This window comes from Salminus brasiliensis, chromosome 7 (genome assembly GCF_030463535.1).
Source record: "Salminus brasiliensis chromosome 7, fSalBra1.hap2, whole genome shotgun sequence".
Classification (NCBI taxonomy): Eukaryota; Metazoa; Chordata; class Actinopteri; order Characiformes; family Bryconidae; genus Salminus; species Salminus brasiliensis.
Genome location: NC_132884.1, coordinates 9,743,286 through 9,767,761, shown reverse-complemented (window position 1 = coordinate 9,767,761; position 24,476 = coordinate 9,743,286). Strand labels below are relative to the sequence as shown.

The 24,476-nt window shown below is 42.3% G+C and overlaps 1 protein-coding gene across 15 annotated transcripts in view; it reads left to right on the top strand.

Moving 5' to 3' along the window:
* Positions 1 to 3,475: 3,475 nt before the first annotated feature.
* The window catches only part of lrrfip1b (leucine rich repeat (in FLII) interacting protein 1b), a 54,009-nt gene continuing 33,008 nt past the window's right edge, over positions 3,476 to 24,476 (top strand). For all 15 annotated transcript variants that reach the window (XM_072683761.1, XM_072683760.1, XM_072683758.1 and 12 more), the window contains exons 1-2: positions 3,476 to 4,129; positions 23,737 to 23,823. In XM_072683761.1, coding sequence (XP_072539862.1) covers positions 4,040 to 4,129; positions 23,737 to 23,823 — 177 coding nt within the window. In that variant the 5' untranslated portion in view covers positions 3,476 to 4,039. The remainder of the gene's footprint in view (positions 4,130 to 23,736; positions 23,824 to 24,476) is intronic.

Below are 24,476 nucleotides of genomic sequence, written 5' to 3'. Positions count from 1 at the left end.
ACCAAATATTAACATACTAACAGATAGTGATGAGCCGTTGCTATGCCAACATACGTCACTACTCATTCGCCAGCCTCGGTTGCAGCTGCACTTGCATCATTATCCACCATTTCTTACTAATACTTGTAAATGTAAGTGATGCCTCCCCTTTGGTTTCGCATTGCATTCTGGGATAATAATGTCCATCATAACTACACTCAAAAACCGTCTGGTTCTGTGTATGCAGCTGTTCCCGAAACTGTGCCCTATTCCCTATGTAGTGCAATACTTTAAGGTTCTGCCAATTTGTAGCAGTGTTCAAAAACAAATACCCATAATCCTTTGTGTTGTTTGGTTTGAAGATTTGCATGCAACTTCTTTGAGGAAGACCGACCATCAGATTGCTGCATCTTGCCCACATGCATAACAATGTGCCTGAAATTGTTCATTACGTTGTTGAATTCTGTTTCCTATAATAGTGCTCTATGCAGTGGACTAGATTTCCACATGTAAGGGATAGTTAATAGGGCACAGTTTTATACACAGCTTGTGTCTTGGATATTTGAGTATACTCAACTTTGACACTTCTATACCACGTCCTTTATACCCAAAAACTAAAAACTATTTAGTATTAGTAATTTGTGCACAATTGGGACACACCCAATAACTTCTAATGGCAGTAATGAGCTGAGTCAGGTGAGGTGGATTAGGTTTGCAAAGTCTGCAGGAAGGTAGCTTTACAAACGCAGGGCTGGAGAACATGATTTTTAACGGGTGAATTCCCAGTTTCAATGTAGAGAAGAGAGAAAGAGGAATTAGTGCCCTCTTGAAGACTAACTTAGAATTCAATCAATTGAGTATTAAAAATATATATTTTATAAGATTACACCATATAAATAGCCAGTTTACTTCTTTTTTCATTTTGCTCAGGAGCTGTAAGACTAATAAAATTGTAACATAAGATTGTGGATAAATGTCAGTCACCAAAAGTGTTTTCTTCTCTGTGTTTGGGCGTAAGGAAAATAGTATAAAATTAATAAATAAATTAGCAAACTTTAAGTAATTATTACACTATTCAGCTATGGTAGAGCCTCACTCAGCAGTAAGTTAGTATCTTGCACTTATGGCCAACAAAGCTAGGGGGTAATTCAAAGTACAGAGGAGAAGCATGTCCAAAAGAAGTGTGAGATGGGAAAAGACAACCAAAAAAAGTTAAATAAGGGGAAAAGACACGTCCAGTCTGCAGATAGCTCATTTAAAAAGTGTTACATTTCCAACACAACAAGTAAAGTTACTGTTTTATATCAAAACAGCACATGTGACAGGCACAGTTGAAATTGCTGTAGTTATGCAGTAATGACTGTAGAGGGAGCCACTATGCCATTCATACCAACATGGCTCTTCTGTGTAGAAAGAGACAAGTCAAGGAACCAAAGGTACCAATAAGAGAAAGCAGTAAGTACTTATAATTTCACAATGCTAAATGTTAGTTTATTTGCATCAGTTGCAAGTAGAAACAGACAGATCCATATACACTACATGGCCAGAAGTATCTGAACACCCAAACAGCACATCCTTCATGCCTGGTGAACATCTTTACATTTCAAGACTGTAGACATTAACATTGAATTTGCTGCAATAGCAGCCTCCTTTCAGGCTCCACACAGGTTTTCCACAAGATTTTGAACATGGCTGCAAGGATTCACTTCCATTCGGCCACGGGAGCATTAGTGAGGTCGGGCCTCGATGTTGGGTGAAGTCCTGGCTGACAGTCATAGTTTCAGTTCATCCTAAAGGTAATCAGTGGATTTGAGGTCAGGGCTTTGTGCAGGCCAGTCAAGTTCATCAAACTTGGCAAACCATGGCTTTGAGCATTGAGCAGGAGAGGAGGTAGCAGACTGTCAGGATCAATGGGCCTGCTGTGGAAAGAGTACACAGTACCCATCATGAGTCTCTAAAGACACTTCGCAACTGCCCTTCAAGGTCCTGAGAAACGTCTACACCTGCACCATCGAAAGCATCCTCATGAGGAACATCACAGCCTGGTTTTGAAACAGCAGCAAACAGGATAGGCAGGCTCTCCAGAGAGTGTTGCGATCAGCTGAGTACATCATCCGGACCGAGCTCCCTGACCTGCACTATATCTACAACAAATGGTGCTGGACCAGGGCCAGGGAGGTAGTGAAAAACCTTAGCCATCCCAACATGGACTCTTTTCTCTGTTGCGGTAAGGAAACCGCTTTTGCTCACTCAAGGCCTACACAGAGAAAATGAGGAGGAGCTTCTTTCCACAGGCCATCACAGGGCCTATGTACACTGCAGTTTATATCTAATATTAATATTTCCTTTTCGTCCATCAGAGAAAGTGTCATTCATCAGTCCTGAGAGCATATTGAAAATCATTGGACTCCAGAGTCCAATAATGGTGGGCACTCAACACTTGACGTTGCTTATGGTGATGTTGGTAATGGCCTGTGTGCGGCTGCTTCATAATAGAAACCCAATCCAATAGGCTCAGGACCACCAGTTCTTGTCCTGACCACCAGAGGTAGTTTGGCCGTCCTACGGCCATTGTCCAATATCTATAGAGAAGCTTAAACAGTAAAACCAAAAAATATGTAGAAGAGCTACCCGCTGCAACCTGGTTGGTCCCCGGCGATACCACAGACATCTGTAGCTAGGACACCAATAGAGAATATGCTAGCCAACACGGTTGTCTGGTAGCTGACGAAATATTTAGTTTTTTGTGTTCTGCTCCAGGTGGGTTCAGCTGTCTAACGATGTTTGAAAACCTCATCAACAGCAGTTTGAAAAGCTTGCATATCTTATAGGAAGCACATTGTAGCCTGAACTCCACCACCCTTCATGCACAATGCACCCTTAGCCTTAGTACCATTGTGTGTGATGGGAGACCTAACTTCTGGGTGGGAACAGGATATGACTAAATTGAGGGAATGGATGGGAGGGGCTGTGGGTGTGCAGGGTTAGGTGTCCTCATACTTCTGGCCTTTCAGTGTACATATATGCACTTTTAAAAAGAGGGTGTTCTTCAAGGTTTTTAGTAGAGGCAGTTGTTATAAGAACTTGATGAGTTCAATCAACCATTTGAATGTTTAATGGTTATTATTTGTCTGGCTAATCGATTCTCCTCTATGATGGAGAACCTTGTATAGAAGGATCTTTTTTTAAATGGTTATATAGCACCAAGAAGGATTACACTAAGAACCATCTTTCAGTACTATAGAGAACCCTTTAGGCTACATCATTCATCCAGACAGCCAGGTTTACAGGTGGACATACAGGTAGATAGATGGATGGATGCATGGATGGATGAATGGGTGATTGAATGGATGGATGACCTCATTGACCTTATTATAGTGCTCGCTACCTCTGACTCGTTGATGAGATCAGTAGCAGAGCAGGCTATTAAAAGGCGGTGGATAGGCTCCAGGAGCCCCGCCCCCTCTCCCCGCTCCAGCCGCATCCACACAGCAGCGCTGACTGAGAGGCCATTGGGCTGCAGCCCGGAACGCGCCCTCAGCCTGGAGCTCCTCATCCGGCCTGCGCGGTCCCCTGCTAACAAAACACAACTTTCTCACAGGCAGGCGGGCTCGCCTGCTTCCGAACCGCTTCATTCCCAAGCGTTTCGCTTTCAGCCGACACCGAACCAGGGGTCCGGCGGAAAGCCAGCGCTAGCTTGAAATGGGAATTTGACAGGATGAGCCGCCGTTGCGTTTTCCGGAATGTCAACAGCCTGTCGTTATTATGGCGGATTAGCGAACTGTCATTATCTTTTCAGCGGGATGTGGGGACGCACTGAGGGGGCTTTCGGTGTGAGGGGCGCTTAGCTGTAGTGTTGTTTTTTAATGTGAGCTGCTATGTGGTTGGAAACATAGCTAGCGAATGGGTTACGATGTACCTGGGCACTTTTTTAACGGCTCCAGAAGATCTCCTCAGCCGTTTTAACGCCACTCACGGGTGTCTTGTGTAATTTGCTGGACTGGAAACTGACCAGGGTTTACTTTTGTAGCTCGCTGGGAGACTGTAGCTCATTTTTAAAATGGGTACTCAGGTCACGGGAAGGAAGAGGATTCCCAACAGGGAGAAACTAACGGCGGAGGATGATGCTCTGAGTCAAATAGCCCGAGAGGTAAGTCTGCGGGATTAGAAATGATGGAAATAGTAAGTCTGTGTGGCCCGGTGTGCTCGCCTGGCGTGTTCAGCAGCGTCATACTGCGCAAAAAGCATCGCAAGCAGGCTGGCTTGAAGCTGAGGTTGTTGTCCTCCTCACCAGCTTCTTATTGCAATTCCCTCGGTCCACCTTAAAACGGTGCAGCGGTTGCACTCTAGCGCTACATGCGCCCTAATGTGAGTGCGGCACTATTTAAGGTGGAACGGCGAATTGGAGAATAGGAAGAATAGGAACTTCAGACTCGTTTTAGGGACTTTGGGAAATATAGATGTTTAAATGAGCAATTTCAATGGCTAACATTTAATGGACGACTGATTCTCTGGGAACTTCTATGTTCTTCTATGTTGCTGTGCAGCCTTTCGCTGCTTATAATGCGGAGGCTACAGCGGCTTGTGGGAACCTTTGCCTACGCCACATGACAAAGGCTCATTATTATTCTCAACGTGAATCAAAGGACATTGTTATTTAGCGATGACCTACATGAGTGGCCACGTCAAAGGCGGGCGGATGGACGAGTGAGCTGGCTGTACAGTCTGTACAGAATGCCGGCATTAGTGGAGAGGCACGTTACATGATCATGAAATAATCATAAGTGCAGGCTGCTGGAGGTAAGAGGTGGATACGTCAAGCGCCGTGACGCCTTTGGGGAGCAGGAGGACGAAAATGGGAGCGAGACTGCTGACGTCAGATCCTCCACCTCACACCCAGTCAACTACCTCAGTCAGCAGCCTGAGCTACACAGCGTACAGCTTAGGGGCTGCTGTTCATTCACGTTAGCAATGATGGCTCGCTTTAGCAACGTTGACACTCTCTGCTGACCTGCAGAGGTGCATTCATTGTTGCCCATGCTGTCTTCATTCTCCAACCCACAGCTTATTTTAGGTCGCTTTTAGACTAGGGATTCACAGTGGAATATGATTTGATCGGTATTGGCAGATAATTGCTGAAAAAAAATCAGTGCAATGAAATGTTGGGCAGAGCGCAGGGGCAGCCTTGCTATGAGGGTCTTGTTTAGGGGTCCAACAGCCTTGCATCGATGTTTGGATGTGACAGATGTCTCAAACTGGTTGCTATTTGGTTATAGTAAGTATTTTTTGTCCTCCAGAACAACCGAATGGTTCGATGACTCTGGGTTGTTTTGCTGTTTTCTAGCAGTCTAAATAAGACCAAGGCCTAGCTCCATTAAAACCTTTGGCCCAGGCTGATACTGCCACAGTTAATGGCTGTATCTGTCTGTACACTACCTGAATCCATTCTTTACTTCAGATACATTCTGTTTCTGACTATTTTTTAAAAGGACTAGCTTATCCATGTCTTTTACAGCGGCTACTGCTTTGTGTGGTGTCTTGCTTGCTTTGGGAAAATGCTGATATGGCCAGCTTTGGCCCTGACACTCCGTGACCTCTAAGGTCTGCTGACCACATCTGGAAAGCATTTCCTCAGATCCAGATCCACACATGGGTTTTTCTCATGTTTTGCAGTTGCACAACTCATCCCCCAACGTATCCACCCCTAACTGAATTTTACCTAACCTCAATTAGCTACTTAGCTACTGGCCTCTGGTGAACGTACAGTATATGGAAATGTTTGAGGAGGGACATTTGAGAGCACTTGTTCATTACGGGCAGGAAAAGGGTTACAGTGACTTGTAGATCATGTGCCCTCTGGTCTTTTGTGTCCTCATAAAACTGTACATTCGCCTTCCGCTCTTGGGGTTAGAGGAAGATCTATAAGAAGTCCCTAAAGCTGATTTGTTACTTAACACAAGTAATAAATCTGATGCTGAACCTGTTTCAGTACTGTACATAAGCCACATTGTACTGTTAAAGAAACACCACTCAGAGAGTGACTACACTAACAGCTTTCCTTCACTGCGAGCGCCGTGTAGTTAAAAATGCAGTGGCTGTAGGGATTCCAGGGACTGCCTTGAAAGCCTGTCATAAAGTGAAATGGACAGAGCCAGAGATTACACTGAGATTTATTAGGTCAGCGAAGTCCATTCAGGCTAGCTCTTGTCCCGTTCAGTGGGCTGTGCAAAAAACTATGCTAGCCCAGTCACGCTGTTCATCTTCCTGTCCTCAGGCTACAGCTTTAAGTAGCCTATTTGGTGTAATTCGAAAAACAGACAGGGCCCACCACAGCTACTCCAGCTACTCTGTATGTGCTGTTTTTCCGTGGGGGCTCCAGAGTTAGCTATAGGAAATTCCAGCCCACAGCTGATTAGCCGGGAATGCTTTTCGCCTAGCTGAAACATGGCCATTTTTATTTCCTCAGTTTGTTTACAACAGAAGTGGGCCTTAGGCTTTGTTTCAGGAAGACATTAGCATGGAGCAGGCTCGTCCTCACGGCAGTCATGTGAATGTCCTTAAAATGTTTTCCCCCACCCTTTTCAAGTTATTGTAGATCAACCTTTTATTACATAAGCTAGTTAGTAGAAGAGTGGGCTGCATGAAGGAAAATATAGAACATAATTGTGCTTCAATATATTTTTTACAATACAAATTAATATATATGATGTGGGAGTGTAGGAATTTGGTACAAACAGGCACTGAACAATATAAATAAAGTACTCATTTAGTAAATAAAGTTTATAATAATACTATAATACTCACTATATGACTGTGATATGATATTCAAACAACCACTTTTCAACTACACGTTTACTGTGCACAAAAAAGGGGCTAGTACCTATTACCTTATTCAAAAATGAACTTGTATGAAATGAACACTTAATGAACTGTCCTGCTAATATCGAAGATAAATAAAACTCCAATACAGTTGTCCTGTCAAAATTACAATGAAGGGTGTGTCGAAGTAGTTACTGCTACATTTGTATTAGTGACCTTTATTTTGACATGGTCTGTTTGTGATGTAGCAGTTTAGTGGAGTGGAGGGCTTTGCGTCCAGATTGAGGGAATTATGACTGGAAACAGAAACAGCGATAGTAAAATCTTTTCAACACTGTTATGGTTAAACTTCAGCGATTAATCTGCGGTTAATGTGTGGCCTGAACTCCTCTTAGTTACTGTGAGGAATAAGCGTAATGATGTCGCCAACTAATCAACTATTAAATTAGTTGCCAACTAATTTGGGTGCCGATTTTAGTCGAATAAGTCCACTAGCTGTAACTCTTAGAGGCCAATGGCAGTGAGTAAGGGGCAGTTATTGCTTAAACAGAATTTGAAAAATCGAAGGCAAGTTGCTCAGTGGGTAGAGTTCTGGGTTATTGATCAGAGGATTGTGAGTTCCTTACCCGTGTCCACTCTCCCTTAACCCATGGCAGAGAGAACAGTACATTATACAAACATTATACAAGTATAATGACAATAAAAGTAATTAAATTGACACAATTCTCATGATCTAAATATATCGCTAAGGACATTGCTGAACTAATAAACATTAAGCCATATCAAGCATTATGGTATGTTGATCATGATGAGACATGATCTGTATTGAAGAATCCTCAGAGAAAAGGAGCAGCAGTTATGATAGTTCTAAACAAAAACCTTGCCAACTGTTGAGACTTGAGGTCTTTAATACTTTGGGGAGTATTGAAAAAATCCTGAAATAAGAATAGAACCACTCCTGGCTGGCTACAAGAAGTGTAGTCGAGCTGTGGTATCTACCTAAGGGGGTGTTTTTAAGTATTGACTTAGTAGAGTGGAAAGCTTTCACACATGCCACACTAATGTTTTGTACATTAGCTAATGTAAAATAACTGTCCATTGCTAGTGTTTACAGATACTTGCACTTACACACAGTATCGGTATCGGCATTAGAAAGCACTACTTTTTTTCTTACCTTTTTTTACATAGAACATTTTTGTTTGCATACTTTATTATGAAACCAAATGTTTAAACAATCAGTAAACGGCAGTAATAAGCTTTATTTTAGTTAATTTAGTTATTACCATTAAACAGACATTTCATTGACCTTTTATATTAGCACCTTTTGTTTCCATGTGTTCTGTTTTGGGTTTTGCGTTGAGTTGAGTTTAAGCAGTTTGTTTAAAGGCCACACATATTACTGCGTATGCATTTTTTTTTTCTAAATAAGCATTTTTTTCACTGCTCTGAAACATGAATTTTGAAGTTTAGAAAGATTATCCTTGTGTACTTGCACATGTTTTGGAATGTGGCCATTTTTTGTAGCTCTAAATGCTGTTCATTCAATCTTATAATATCTTATTTAGGATAAGATATAAAATAGTACAACATATATAAAGTTGAACACTATAAACATTTTTTATAGCCATCTATCGGATATTTAAGTCAGAGTTGGTTTCTGTACTCTGTATCAGAAAGGAAAAAGGTGTATTGGTGCTATGAAAATAAGAATTTATTTTCATAGTTTGCTGCAGAGATTGTGATTGTTTATGTTTTCTCAAAAATCAACAAGATACACAATTTGGCCTGGAGTTCCCAAACTGTATCAGGAACAGTTGATCTAAATCTAAACTCAGTAGAGCTGCGGATCTCCAGGACTGTAGTGTGATATACTCATCGTTCTTGTTGGCCATTATTGGTTCTTTTATTTCTGTGTAAACCCGCCTCATTTATATTTCAAATCAAAGTATTCCCAGACGCTAATCCTTGACACACGACTTGTTTAGGATCGTACAGCTGTTGGAGAATCGCCCTGATCCTCTGCAGCAGTTGTGCTTTACTTACACTAATGACGCCTCTCACTCCAAGCCTGTTCCTTTGTCTCGGAATGGTGAGGCCTCTTTGCCACAGTGTGGTCAAAATGTTCAGAAATGGCCTGCAGTATAAACACAGAGACTGTCCCTCTCCTGTGTTTATATCAGAGTAAGGTCCATGGCTTACGCTGCCAGGCCAAAAAAGAAGGCCCGGAGTGAAGAGCGGCTGGAGTTAGTTTCGGAGAGACTGCTGTAGTTTATAACCCCCTTCAGCCATGTTTACTGCATTGCAGACAGATGGGACCGGCTGAAGGATTTCTTCCAAATGTTTGTCCTCTGAGTGAAGGAGAACTGGGAAGAAAACAGAAAATGAACAGTTTGCACGTTCTTAAACAGTTATGCTGTATGGTCGCACACTGATGACTGTAGCAAAGTATTGTTATTGATTTGCTGGAATGTAGCTCTAATAAGAGGTACTAGTCTTTTAATCCTGCCACATGCTGTTTGTGCTTGTTCATAAAGATATGCTTCTACAGAGTAAATGTGTAAAGCTGTGGAATGTAATTCGCTAGGCAGCAGTCAAATATCCATAGTCTATCTAGTCTACAGTCTGTCATTATTACAACTTCCACCCTTGCAATGGACGAAAATAGACCTTGTGTACCAGGGGTAGGCTAGTAACAACATTCCTTTTCAGCCTGAAGTTCATTTAGCATCAAAGTTTGCATGAGTCATAAAAGGATGGAAAATAAGACTCCCGCAGAGGAATGTCAAATTACAATCAAGTGTGCCCAATATTCTGAAGAAGTCAAAGCTTGTGTGCCTTTACAGAGGTGTCTAGTCCTTCATGAGGCCTAATAATTCCTTAAAAACAAAATAATGCTCTGTATTCTGTTCTTGTATTGTATCAAGCCATGCAAGCTCTTTTATGGAAGAAAACTGGCCAAATGTTAAAGGTGCTGTATACGATTCTGGAGAACAGACGTTGTTATTTGAACTCAACAGCAAAACAAACACACCCCTCCCTTCAGTGCGTTTTCAAAAGATTCGCCACCCAAATTCATGCAAGTGCATTGCCAAGGTAACAACACTGGGCTTGCGGGCCAGAAGGCAGAATACCCAACACAGCTTCCAAATCACAACAAAGTAAAAACTAGCGAGAATTATTTGTCTACGTTGTTTCCACAAAATTACGGTGACCAATGAGAAGACTGTATCAGCTAAGCTAGCAAGGACGCTTATTTTACCTAGAACTGCATTTCAGATTATGCAAGGCAGTGGTGGCTCAGCAGATGGAGCACCGGGCTGTTGATGACAGGGTTGTCTGTTCGATATGTGGTCTCTGCATACTGCTACTGTTGGGCCCTTGTGCATGGCCATTCACCCTTCCTGCTCCCCAGTGCCACAGTGATGACTGACCACTGCCCTGGGCACATGTGCTCACTTTCACTGTGTGTGTTCAATCACTAGTGTGTATGTGTGTGTTGACTGCATGAATGCGTTAAAGGTCGAGGCCAAATTCCACCTGTGTCCAACACACATGATAAATATAATGGTCTTGTCTTGTCTAAAGAACCTGCATAATCCCACTGTGCCTGAGCACCAGGACGCTTTGCAAAGCCAATGCCATGCCATAGAGTGTTTTTAGAAAGTGGCTGCCACGGTCCCAAGTGGTGAGGAGGGTCAGAAAGCTGTGGCCACGCCCCTGAGTGGCAAGCAGGGCCTAGAGGGTCAAGCCAGATCGGAATGCTTCTGAGCACTGAGGAGCTATGGAAAACTGATGCCACACACCCAAGTACAGGAAGCATGGGAAAGCTGGCTCCACACCCCTGAATGAGTGACCTCCCTGATCATTTGGCTACCAGTAACTTATGCTGCAGTAAATGCTGCAGTGAAATCACTGTGCCCAATGATATACACTAAAATAAGATCTCTAATCCCAAATATACCAGCATCATTTCTCCTTTTTTATTATGAAAAACAGTAACATTTACCATTCCAGTCAAAAGAGATCTGTCAGGAACCCCAAAAACTGATGTGTCATACTGGGATACTGGGACTTTAACATTGGCATGTTGGCCTACGTTAGTTAAGCGCTGTGAAAACTCTTTCTTTTAAGGCTGCGTTATTCCTCATTGCCATACAGAAGCCAAAATTGCATCACCTTATGATCTATATTAAACGTTTGCCTCGTAGTCACAGCTTGCAGAGCTCAGTGGAACATTTGACCAAATTCACATTCATGTCTTTTTTTTTTCTTTGACTCTCATTTTCCGACTTGTGACTCCCATGGCAGGAAGTAGACGGCCATTAGGGCTGTGTAAGTTTGAAAGCGAGGCCCTGTGTGATAGGTGTTGCTTTTACGCAGGGTGAGGCTTACACAGGAAGGGGTGCGGTTTTGAGTGGCAAACGGGAGGGGATCAGGCTGACCTACCCCGGGGAGGGGGGGTGGGTGTTGAGGGGGCAGCTGTCAGAGAGAGTGAGAAAGAGATCAAGGGAGAGAGCATGGTTGCTGTAGAGGATTGGCCAGTCTCTATACCCACTGACCTGCATCTGTTAAGCCTCTAGCCAGCGTCAACAACATCCTGCGCTAATCTCCAGTCCAGGAAAGAGCGTAACGTCTCTTTGGCAGGCCATCCTTTTCTGTGTTTAGATCCCTGGATGCATGCGATGTTTCCACAGGCTAGTCACAGATTTAGATTGTTACAGTAAGGATGGGGAGGGTAATATGACCTGAAATTTGGATCATGATTTTCTCATCAGAATATATACACTGATCAGCCACAACATTAGCACATCTTCCTGTTTCTACACCCATTGTCCAATGTATTAGCTCCATTTACCATAAAGTAGCACTTTGTAGTTCTGTGACTCCTTTCACTCTATTCTAACAATGTTTCAGGACCCCACAGGACCACCACAGAGCAGGTAGGATTTGGATGGGGGGTCATTCTCAGCACTGCAGTGACACTGACTGACATGGTGGTGTTGCGCTGGTACGAGAAGATCAGACACAGCAGTGCTGCTGGAGTGTTTAAACCCTTGTCCACTCACTTCCCACTCTATTAGACACCCCTACCTAGTTGGTCCACCTTATAGATTCAAAGTCAGAGACAGAAGCTCATCTGTTGCTGTATACTTTGTGGTCATGTGTTGGTCATCCTCTAGTCCTACATCAGTGTTCACAGGACACTGCCCACAGGGCGCTGTTTGCTAGGTATTTCTAGATTGGTGAACTGTTCTGAGTCCAGCAGTGACTGGAGTTAAAAAAAACTCCAGCAGCACTGCTGTGTCTGATCCACTCGTACCTGTTCAACACACTCACTAACACACCACCACCATGTCAGTTTTACTGCAGTGCTGGGAATGAACCACCTGTGGGGTCCTGACCACTGTAGAACAGGGTGAAAGGAGGCTGTCAAAGTGCTCCTATATGGGAAGTGGAGCTGATAAAATGGACAGTGAGTGTAGAAACAAGCAGTTTGTGCAGGATTGATCGCCAGTGACCAGAAACACACGGTTGAAGTTATTGCTTCTCAAAGGGGTCACTAGTTACTGATTGCAAGGATTTGCATACTTTTTCTAAAAAAGGTTATTTTGCAAAGTGCAGACCACACTCGCGTGGCTGAAGCAAGGAAGGGTAACTCTGGAAATTCGGGCTGGAGTTCAGGGGCTTCACGATGATGAAACCTGAAGCCAGACCCCCCCTTGCAAAGCAGAGGTTGAGCATAATTTGGACTATCAGGAAGTGCAGGGGTAGTGGTGAGGTGTGAATTTTCTTCACGATAAGGGATAAGGAGAGGAGAGAGAAACGGTTTCTAGTGTGCATTGTAATGGAGTTTGGGCATGGTACATTAGTTATTACATAGCTCCATTTAATGTGGGATCATTTGCTGTAATTAGTTTTGCATAATTCTTTATTTGGGTCTTCTCTATTTTAAGACTTGGGATAAAGATTTATTCACATTGCCATATGTCTATGCTAGTGGCACTAGCGGTGCCAGATGTAAAAAAACTGTTCATACAATGACTTTAAACCAAGATCTGTGGCACTACATTCACTTACACAGGACTAATTATGGTGTTCTTAATGAAATGGAATGGTTGAGGGTTGAGGGGGGGTAGCAGTAAGCCTGTGATTAAGTTGCTGGGTAGACTAAGGTGCCATGCAGTGAAGGAGTGATGCATTATGGGACTGGAGTGCGTTCTAAGAGCGGATTAGTCTGGAGCTCTCGTGTGTGTGTCTGAGTATTTATATGTGTGTGCATGCATGCTCCCCACAAACTCCTAATCCTGTCCACTCCCCCACCTCGCAGACAGCAGAAGCCTTTAGCACTCTTAGTGCATGCTACATTTAGCCTGACTGTAAATGACGGTTCAAACTCTTTACAGTGAATGGTAGGGCTGCATAATATATCATTTTTATTATTTTTATTTGGATGGTTATAGCAATAATGGCCTTTTCAGTAATGATACAGCAGATTTATTGCAAAAAGCAGTAAATAAGAAATACAGTAAATGTACAGAGACCAAGACTGAATAAAAAAACTACTGTAAAAGTGCAATTTATAGATTTTTCCCCACCTATTTTCAAACTGCTGCAAATGCGACATCGCCAAGCAGCCGACATGGTAAGCATCGGGTCCCCGGTTCCACCACACCAGCTAACACCAGACACCTGTGCCGGTCGGCATAACTTTAAGAGAGTGCCATCTACCCACCAAGAGAGAGCATGGCTAATTGTGCTCTCTCTGACTCAGGGTGCTGATGGCAAAGCACCATCTTGCATAAAGTTCAGTAACAACTAACCATTCTTGTCCAGATGAGAGATTAAAAAAGGGTAAGGTTAATAAAGTTACAGTAAATAATGTAATGATTTAGAGAGATATTGAACACATGCTTCGGCGTTCACATTACAAGGATAATTTGGTCATATGCTTTCTGACCTCCTCTGAATGTGGTTTGAGTGACCGAATCCCGTTCACACCTGTACGTTGTGCTTGTCACTTCGGATCACCCAGGACGCATCTTAATGCCAAGTGCGAACGAGGCCATAGATACTAGTAGTAGCAATGTAGCGGCAGCAGCTAACTAAAAAAAGAAAGAAGGAAAGACAGGAGAAATGAAAGAACTACAAAGACACTACAAAGTATGTGTGGCCTTTTTGCCACAATCTCCACGTTATGCTTCTTGTGACTGTTAACCTCCATGATTTCAACACCAAATATAGCATCTACATGACTTGGCTAAAAGTACCATTTTTGTGGTGTTGTGAGGGAATGGCTAGAGTCCTGCTCCTGATGCTAATACTAGATTAAGGAATAGAATAGAAGATTCAAAGAGAGCATCTAAACCAGCACCCAGCCACACTCTATCTAAACTGTGGCTGTAGGCCGCAGCCTTGTTTTCTTTGGATGTTCAGCCTGCTCTTAACTTGAGCTCACAGTCTCCATAGCCGACCAGAGCACAGAAGGCTGCTAAAAAAGAGTGCTTGTTGGGCTGCAGCCACAACTGACTCACTGCCCTTACCTTCATTTCTCCCTGTGCAATGAGGAGCATGAGGCTTACCAAATGTTTCCATGGTTGGAGTTCTCTTGCTGAGTCGATAGCAAGGCTATTTGAAGGCAGAATTGTGGCCTGGTTATTGAATTCCCTAATTGAGAGGAGAGTATTTTAAGCTGTGGCGACGGCCTGAGCAGAACAAATTGGAAAGTGGAGATAATTCACATGTTGTTCCGAAGCCAAGTGTGCAGTGTGCTGTCTCTGATATATTTCAGAGCTTGCTGTTATTTGATTCAGTCCACCACCACCACCATTATACTTCACTTTGGATAGTGGTGGAAACACTTGGACACACAGACACACCCCAGCCAATTTGCCCAGCACACATCCAGTTGAGAGTTTTTGCCTAAGTGCTTTAATCATGACTGCTCATTCTAAGAAGATTAAACGCTACTAAGCGCTGCTGCCCATTTATCAGAGAGTTGGCATATAAGATTGTACAGCTCACCACACAAGATGGTCTACAGGATGTCTCTGTGGTTCTCAGACTCACCCATGGGGACCCTATGCAGTGCACAGTTTTGCATTTACAAACTCAAGAATGGTTTGATAGATGATTTAAGTTATAGTAGGGATGGGCAATATATCTTCCATGGCACATACACTGATCAGCCATAACATTAAAACCAGATGAAATGAATGACCGTGATTGTCTGGAAGGGTGGAATCTACATATTAAGCAACTAAGTGATTAGTCAGTTCTTGTTGTAGAAGGAAAAATGGGCAAATGTACAAAGCTGAGCCACTTTGACTGTGAGATCATCTCCAAAACGGCAGGTCTTGTGGGGTGTTCATGGTATGCAATGGACAGTACCTACCAAAAGTGCTCCAAGGAACAGGGTCTCAGGGCCCAAGATTCATAAATGAGATCCCCAGATAGCCTACCTGGGCCTGTATGGTTAGCTCAACTGGGAACCCCCAACTGGGTTTTGTCCGTGTATTCCATGTTGGCCCCACAATGGGATGTCCACATGGGTCCCACAAGGGTCAGTAATGGGCTTACACATGGATCCCATCTGGGTTGTGCACTGCACATGGGGCCTTGATGGGACCCATGTGAGATTAGCGTGGGCCCAGTAACAGCGCTTGTACAAACCCACTAAGAGCCCATGCCCACCTGGAATCCACCTTGCCCACAATCTACTCATGTGAGCCCAACATACGACGACACCACCTTCTGAGGTCTTGTGGTGTCACATGTTTAGAAGTCCTAATCAGTTTTAAAGCCATTACATGTTGGAATTCATGTGACTTTTTGCTGCTCCAAAAAATGCCCTCTCAATGTTTTCGATATACAGCATAATTCTAAAAGAAAAGAGAATATGTAAAGAATTCTTATTGTCACCTGAAGTCCTAAGAAAACACTGCTTGCATTTTACCAATAGCCCTGCAATGCTGACATACTCTACTTTAAGGGCTACTGGTTCTTAAAACTGAGTTGCAGGAAGCCTGATTTCTTTCCCGGCACCAGCTGTGGCTGTGAGTCCCTGCTGGTTCCACTTGGAGCCCTGCGAGCTGTGTGTCCTGCCCTTGCCAAAGGAGCACAAGAACATCTGCCTGGTTGGCCTGGACGTCTCTATGTGCAGGGGCTGTCAGTGTCTGCTTTTAGCCCAGTTCTCTCTATCGTCTCCCAGAACCCTGCACATCTCCTGTCTCTCTAACAGCACAAAGCAGCAGCCTGTTGTTACTGGACAGTCTTTAAGAAAACCAGAAAGGCATCAGTAAAGCCCAAAATACAGCTTTCCCTGCAAGGGCGACTAGCCATAGAGGAAAACACACAGATGCAGGAAGATCTTTTTTGTTTCTCTGTTTTTGCAGAGGCCATCTGTGCATATAAAACCTAGTAATATAAAGTAGTTGCTAGAAATGACACAATACCACTTTTGCATTTAGCAATACCAATACTGAGTATAAACTGATACTGATACTAATGCCTTAAGTGTCATTGAATGCATTTATTCCATTTTTTGTGTTATTTGATGCATAAATAGTAAACATGTGTCTTTGGTTGCATTTAAAAATGCCCCATGTGGTTTTACAATACCATTACCATCCATGATATTTTGCCTGAGAATATAACACACAGATTTTGCTTTCTAGGTGAAAACCAGTTGTGGCACAGGAGTCACATAGCATAGTTTTATTTTTAGCACTGTAACTAAAATACTGTCATTATTTTTGTACTTAAAAGTGTCACTGTCCTCTCTGTGTCCTCCTGATGCTGTTAGCTACCTGAAAAAATAGTAGCTGGGGTTGAACTCTACATCTGCGGACGATGGCACAAGCAAAGCAATGGATGTTGCTGAGAGATGGTACAAGCCTGTTGATGAGCAGAGAGTTTTAGCCTAGCACAGATGACATCTTTTGCAGGTTCCCAAGGGCCTGGTTTGTGTAGCAACCCTTTTTTGCAGTAACTAGCCGAGTCTGGAGTATCGACAGCATATTCAATTGGCCATTGTGTGGGCTGGGTGTATGTAATATTAATGAGTCAAGACTGTTAAAGAATTTTAGTGAACTGGAGGCTACTGTCCATGAGGAATGGGCTAAAACTCCCAGCAGGTCATAACAGCAAAAGGTTACTTTACTAAGTAGCCTACGAAAGATGCTTGTCATGAAGGGGTTGAATAATTCTGAAACTGCGGTGGTCATTAAAAGTGGCATTTTGTGTTGAATTTGGAGAAATCTGTATCTGTAGTATGTGGTCAGTCTTTCTGCTCAGTCCGAAATCTAGACTGGGCTGTCTAAATTACATTCAGTAGGCCAGCAAACCAGAAGGTTGTAGGTACAAATCTCAGGATTGACTGGGTAGTCCTGATTAGCCTTTGGGCAAGGCATTTAAGGCATGCCCCATGCAGCGCTGCTCTGTGGACGACACTGTGCTGCTCCTTTGCATGTGGAGTAAGAAAAGTATCCACATGCAAAGTAACTATCTGGATCTCTTTTTTTCATTTTTATAAGAGAACCTAGGTTGTTTTACAGTGTCTGGCAGATTTTTTTAGTTAATAAGAATAAACAGTCGCTGTAAAATAAGCTGTGCTGTGCCAAACACATACTGTGTTTCTGGTCTAGTACTTTTGCCCCTGGCTGGAACACTGTGCACTCATATGGTTGTGTTTAGACATAATGGGCTTCCACAGATGCCGGTTTTCAGCAGCTCTACATTGAAACCCTTGTCCTTATCGCATTTTCCAACCCTGTGATTAGGCCTTGACCTGGTTTATCCTTTTGTTCATGTCATCTGTAAGCATCTTTGGGCCTAATAAGGCTTCTTGTAGCTCTTAGATGTACTGGTGATAGTAAAAGCGTAGCATTTGATTTTTATTATTTCTTACTGACTAATGAAGCATGCAAAGACACCACAAAGGAAGCTATGCCCAAAAAGTCTGGTTGGACATTCAAGATTTTCTTTTTTGTTACAGCGATGCTGCGTATTTAATTGAGCACTCCCATACCGCACTGGCTACTTTCACTGCAAGTAGTGTATAACACACGGATTGGTGTGTACACAGTTAATTGTAAATTACTTTCTATGGAATCTACAACCTACACCTAACTTTAACCCTAACTATAACCTTTCCCTGAATCAACCCTAAAATCTAAGCCTAACCCTGATCTTAACCTAAAATCTAACCCTGAAAGGGTAAGGAGGGTTAGGGTTAGGTGTAAGGTTACATTTAATAGACAGACAGTTTACATTCAACTTAGAGTTTAGCTGCATTTAATGGACATTTAGTCAAATGTTAGTTGAGCATCCATATGGCATCTACAATGTACTATCCAAGTAAAGTGTTACCAGGTTTACAGCAAAATGTGGATGGTTTTAATTCAGCTAAAAGAAAACAAAACAAACACTCAGTTATTGATCACAGGGTTGTTGGCTCAATACCCGCATCCAGTAAGATGCCACCATTAGGTCCTGAAACCCTAATGGCCCCAAGGGCGGGTGGCAAGGCTGACAATAGGCCCTGACACTAGCTCTTTCCAAGCTGAGATATACTGTGGGGGCAGCGGTGGCTGGAAGCTTAGAAGCTTAGCTGGGTGACGGATCAGAGAGTTGGAGGTTTGAGGTCTGTTGGGCCCTTTAACAAGACCCTTAACCCTCTCTGCTCTAGGGGTGCCATGGTTTGGCTGACCTTGCTGTCTGACACCAGCTTCCCAAGCCAGGATATACGGAAAGAACACTTATCTTATCTTATGTTGATGTTTTTATGCTTCTATAAGAGCTTAAGCCACATATTACTGAATACGACTCATGTGGGTATGTTGTAAAAGTGATAATAACACAGATGTTGTAGAGCTCTTTATTATTATCAGTCTGAGATTGGAATTACATCTGATATTTTAGATCATTTAGTGTGCTATTTAAGCTTGCGCACACATTGGCGCGTCCCAATTGATCTGTGCAGACCTGCATGTAAATGAAGAAGCCTAAAGCCGTGGTCACTTTGGGCTTCTGTCTGCATATTTTTGTGACCGAAATGACACTCATTTCAATACCACAATGAGTGCTTTCACTCTGGCTGCTTCTGGAAAACATTTCGCGCACAGAACTTTGCATTGAGTTAAACTTCAGTGAACTTTGACAATAGCAAGCCTGCACTAGCTGCACTGACCTCAGAAGGGGCAGTCCAGCTGTGATTGCCCAAACAGAGGAAATGCTAATGTTAGCCGTGCCTAAGCACAACTGTTTACCCTTACTGGCCCTTAAATGCTACAGCTCAGAGTGGAGTACTGTACTGTAGTGAGGATGTAATTATCTGGCCTAATCATGCTCACTTTTGCTCACTAGCTGGTCAGACTTAACATTAGTATTACCTACTTAATATTGAGTAGGCCCTCCTTGTGCCGCCTCAACGGATCAGACTCCACAAGACCTCTGAAGATGTCCTGTGGTATCTGACACCAATATGTTGGCAGGAGATCCTGGATAAGTCCTGTAAGTTGTGAGGTGGGACTTCTATGAGCATCAATCAGCTTTAGGTACCCATAACCCTGTCGCTGGTTCATCGTTTTTTTCCTTCTTGGACCACAAGACCTGCCTGTTGTTTTGGAGATGTTCTGATCAAGTTGTCTAGGTATTACAATTTGGCCCTTTAATTAAAGTGGATCAGATTCTTACGCTTTCACTTCACCTGTCAGTGGTGATAATGTTATGGTTGATTGGTGTTTAGTTTTATACTAAAACTCCAGGTGGAGTACTTCACTGTGGTGAGTAGATAACGTCAGTTCACGGTTGGCAAGTTAGCTAATGTTAGCAGGCTCTGAGCATCAAAATGGACTTTTTGGGTGACCGGGCCTCCAGTCCAGCTTCAGACACGCTAATTCCACAAGGCAACTGCAAGTGCAGGTGTTTCTTGTGACCACAGATTTATGTCTGTAGGTGTAAAGCAAATCATGGTGAGTAGGGCTGACCTTTCCACATGTTATTGTTAACTGTTTATAAGATCTACTTTTGCCTCTCTGCATCAGCAGAGTTCTGCATGAGTTCTGTGAGCCGAAAAAGTCGAAACAGGCAGGGTTTCCGTGTAAAAATAAAGGATTGTGCCTTTAAGCCATAAATAGGCAGTGCTGGTGTTCACATGCTTTTTGTGTTATGATTTATAGGCTGCTTTCCTGCTTCTGTAGTTATTTTTTTCCTCTCTTTTCTTTTTTGGCCTCAGACGAGCACAAAGCTCCTGCTGCATGAGAAACTGCCTGTGCTGTGCGATTGTAAATGAACGCTCCCTCGGCTGCCACGCTGTTGACAGGCTGGTCAGTGGACGTGAGCCTCCCTGCCAGAATCTAGGCCACAGGCCCGTCTCTGGCCCTCTCCGGAATGAGTTGTGACTGATCGAGACAAAAGAGCCAGAGTGGCTTTCAAACAGCTTGTGTGTGCTTCACTGTGCAAGCTCGTTAGCCTCACCAGAGGTCTTAGAATCAGTCTACATGTATGTAGTTTTTATATATACGTTTTGCATGATCAATACTTAGTAGCACCTCCTTCTGCAGCTATCAAAATCTTCCTTTTATACAGCTTCTAGTTCTGTAAGACTCTTGAGCCATCTTGCATGCACTGCTGCCTATCCACAGATCATTTTTTTGATGACGTTTAGGTTGAAGGACTGTGAGGACCAAGGCAAAACCCTTTAGCTTTGCTTCGGATCATTATCCTACTATAGAAGCCATCTTCTTTACATTTTCAACTTCTGTTCTGACGGTGTATTTTTGAATTTGCTAATATTTCATTGAATCCAGTCTTCCCTCGACAGTGTTTTGCAATCAAACAGGGATATTGATTTGCCTGTCTAGCCAAACTATGATGACATAGAAACAGCTACCTGAAAATGCTTTGTCCTCTACTTAGAGGATCCTGTGGTTGCTAAATGTTGGGACAGGGTTTGAGGAGTCAATAGAATTTATAAAACTTTGCGTCGACTGTCCTTTCCTAACAATTATTGTGAACAAGCCACCCAATTAAGGCCTAAAACCTTGATAAATGGTATCTGAGAGCTCAAATCTCTTGGGGTGCCTAGACTCTTGCAGGTTTATCCTCGCTTAACTATTTACCAAGGGTACCAAAATGTTTGCTTGCCTTTTGTATGCATGTTTGTGAGAAAGGCTAAATGTTAGGCTAACCAAAACCAACTGGAACATCAGCATCATTAAGAGGAAATAGTAAAGAGGTGAGCTTGGTAACCACACTTGTACTGGTACCTTTATCAATAAGCAATTGAAACCACCTGGAATGTCATAGTGACCTACTTGGGACACCTTAGCAACCACCCTGGTCACCATAGCAACTGCTTAGCAACCGCTGTAAGCAACTCTGTAGTAACCACTTAATTACACCATTGCAACCACCTAGGAGCACCACAGTAAACACTTTATGGAGGGTACTTTTAGCACCGGGTGGGAGGCTGTTGCTTGCTTGAAAGCTAAATGCATAGTTGCTGAGGCCAAAGGTCCTTGTTTTTGTCCAGTTTGTCCAGAATTGCTTGGTCATTCATACCTTTGCCCAGTGAGAAAACCGATAGAAAACACTGCCCCCTGCTGACAGATTGAATAGGTTTTTCTGACTTCAGAGCTGGAGACATTGCAAAACAATGTGAGCTGGGAGCACATTCAGATCTTCCTCAAGGATAGTAGTTGACCACAGTTGGGTCACTATTCTGACACTGAATTTGGCACTTGAGATGACAGTATAAGCTTTTTATTGTAAAGTGCTGTCCTTTCTGTTACATGCACACACTCTCTCTCTCTCTCTCTCTCTCTCTCTCTCTCTCTCTCCAACCATTTACCCCAGATAAAATGGGAAGCATTTTTGCACAAAGCATTTGCACTAATAACCTTACTACCTCACTGGACTCAATATTTATTACACACTGCATAATTTGCACACTACCGCCAATTATTTATTATTCTCTGTCTGTACTGTGTTGTGTTGTCTGTCCGCACTTGTATTGTGTTGCACTTGTGTCTTGTATGCACTGTCTATGTCTATGCACCATGGTCCTGGAGGAACGTTGTTTCGTTTCACTGTGTACTCTGTATGTAGTTGAAATGACAATAAAACCCACTTGACTTGACTTGACACTTGACTTGAAACATTAACAGTGTATGAACTTCACTGTGGTCCCGGTGTTAGTAGTTTATTTGTGACTGAACAGTTTAGGAGTGTCGAAAAAGGGTGGATTTTAGTGTCTGTGGAACTGGGCTGTGCTTCACATGTTCAAAGGAAATGACAGGATGGAAGCAGTGACTGAGCTGTTCCTTCCTTTGTGTGTATTTGTGAGTGTGTGCCATTCTTTCTTGTGTTGGTGCCTTTGCAAGTGCAGAGCAGGAATTAAAGGAGTAACTGTAAATGTCAATAAGCTACACAAACATGTGAAATATGTAATTTTTACCATTTTAACAGCAAAAAGCTGTGGTTAGGATTACATTCAACAGTTTTAGGATGTTTTTTATTATTATTTTAATGCATGATGTTATTTTAATACAAATGTCTTCCAACGAATTACTTTTACTACGTCTATATGTATGTATTTAATTCTAATCAATAGTAATAATAATAATAATAAAATAGGGTTAGGTGGTATGGCCAAAAATATGTTTTACTGTATATTTTAAGATTTTAGTGGTTTCACAGTATATCACAGTATTTTCATTTTTTCATGCATTATTTATTTTTGCCATTAAAATTGAAAACTGACTGAATTGCCTTCTTTTTAAATATAATCCTATCAGAAACAGTAGGCCTGTTTTTATAGGTTAACAGTGGCTTACTTTACTATTAATACACATAATGCACACAACAAAAGTGTATATCAAATATTTTTAATAATAAATAGATAGATAAATCTGTCAATACTGCATTCTGCAATACTCCGTTTATTAACTGAACTTTAGAAAGAAAACATGGTTAAAGCCTTTAGTTTCCTCAACATTATTGGAGCGTGTTCAGAAAGTGGTTGGCAACCCGCAAGTAAGTGATTGTGTGAAGAGACAGAGAGCGTTTGTGTGCTAGCCTGCTGTCACTAGCAACACAATGCTAAATGTTTAAGCTGTTTGTGATGTGCCTCAATTATGTAGTCCTAAATTTCGCTCCTCAAAAGAAACAATGAAGGATGAATTTTAGGAGGTATACCAAATGAACTGTCATATCACCTAGCATACATTTTATTTAGAAATAGGTAACCTATATTATTATTATTATTATTATTATTATTATCATCATCATCATCATCATCATCATTATTATTATTATTTTGCAGAAACCTCCAAAACAATCACCAGAATGCCAACTTCACAGGGGGAGAAAAATAACCTTCTGTGGGGGTCCATGTAAAAAGATCTTATCGTTCAGTAGGGTTTATATTGGTGCATTATTCGTGAAGTTTTGAGACAGTGTAAAGAACAACTGCCAGATTCACATTATGTCAAAAAGTGAAAAATGCAAAAACACACAAATACAAAAATACAAGTATCAGTTTTACAGAGATTTCCAGATTGTAATAGGCAACACCAGTTTGAACTACTACCAAACTGGCTTTGATACGAAACAATGGGCTCCATGATGAGGTTAAGCTAATGGCACGTTTAATCACTGCATACCTGTGAAGAGTCTGATTAGATTATAGTATAAAAAGCAACTTCTCAAAGGAAGATCACTGGTTACCTTCGAGCTGCCACTGCCAATTCAGACCACACTAGCTACGGAGTAGACTTATTCAGCCGTGTCTCTCTCATCTACAATGGTAAACATCTATTTGGTGCTGCTACCTAAGGAACAAACACAATGACCTAATGTAGAGTTTACTCTGTATTCAGTCTGTTTTGATGACTTTTTGAGAGATTTCTCATGTTTTTCTTTGTACTTCTTCGCCAGGCGGAGGCGAGACTGGCAGCCAAACGGGCAGCTCGGGCTGAAGCTCGGGAGATTCGCATGAAGGAGCTGGAGAGGCAGCAGAAAGAGGTGAGCCCACTTCTATTGCTTACTCTCTGAGACGGTATAGGATCTAGGATTGTAACAGTTATTAATATGTGATTCCGCTCTTAATTCAGTCAAGATTAATGTGTTAGGATGTTCCAGAAGAGTTTCTATGAATGTTTTTATGTTTAATGTTCAACTGCTCAGAAAATGTCAATGTTGGTCAGAATAATGAGGTTCAGAGATTTTGCCGATACACTAACACTGAGATCTTGAATATCGGCCAGTACCAATACTGAAGCTACACTTTTTCAATTAAACTAAGATCATTTTTTAAAATTAAACAATTAAGGTGAGCCTGATATTGATACCCATGGATACCAACTTGTCGTCTCAAATTAAAGGCCCACCAGTGTGTTTTAACCCTTTAGACTTTGATCCAAGCCTAATTCACCCCCAATAATGCAAATAACTACTGCATTCAGACATCCATGACTGGCTGAATGGGGTGTGTTAGATTTGTGTTGGAGCTTTTCAGTAGGAGGGTGGGAGACCACTGCTCTATGTAGTTTTAAATGTACAACAAGGAATAGCTATACATGTGTGAACCTGCTGTGCTCCCACTAAAAGCCCCAGGATTACAGATTACATCTCAACTGATTCAGGTACAGTCTTATAAGAGTTAAAGCCCTGTTAAA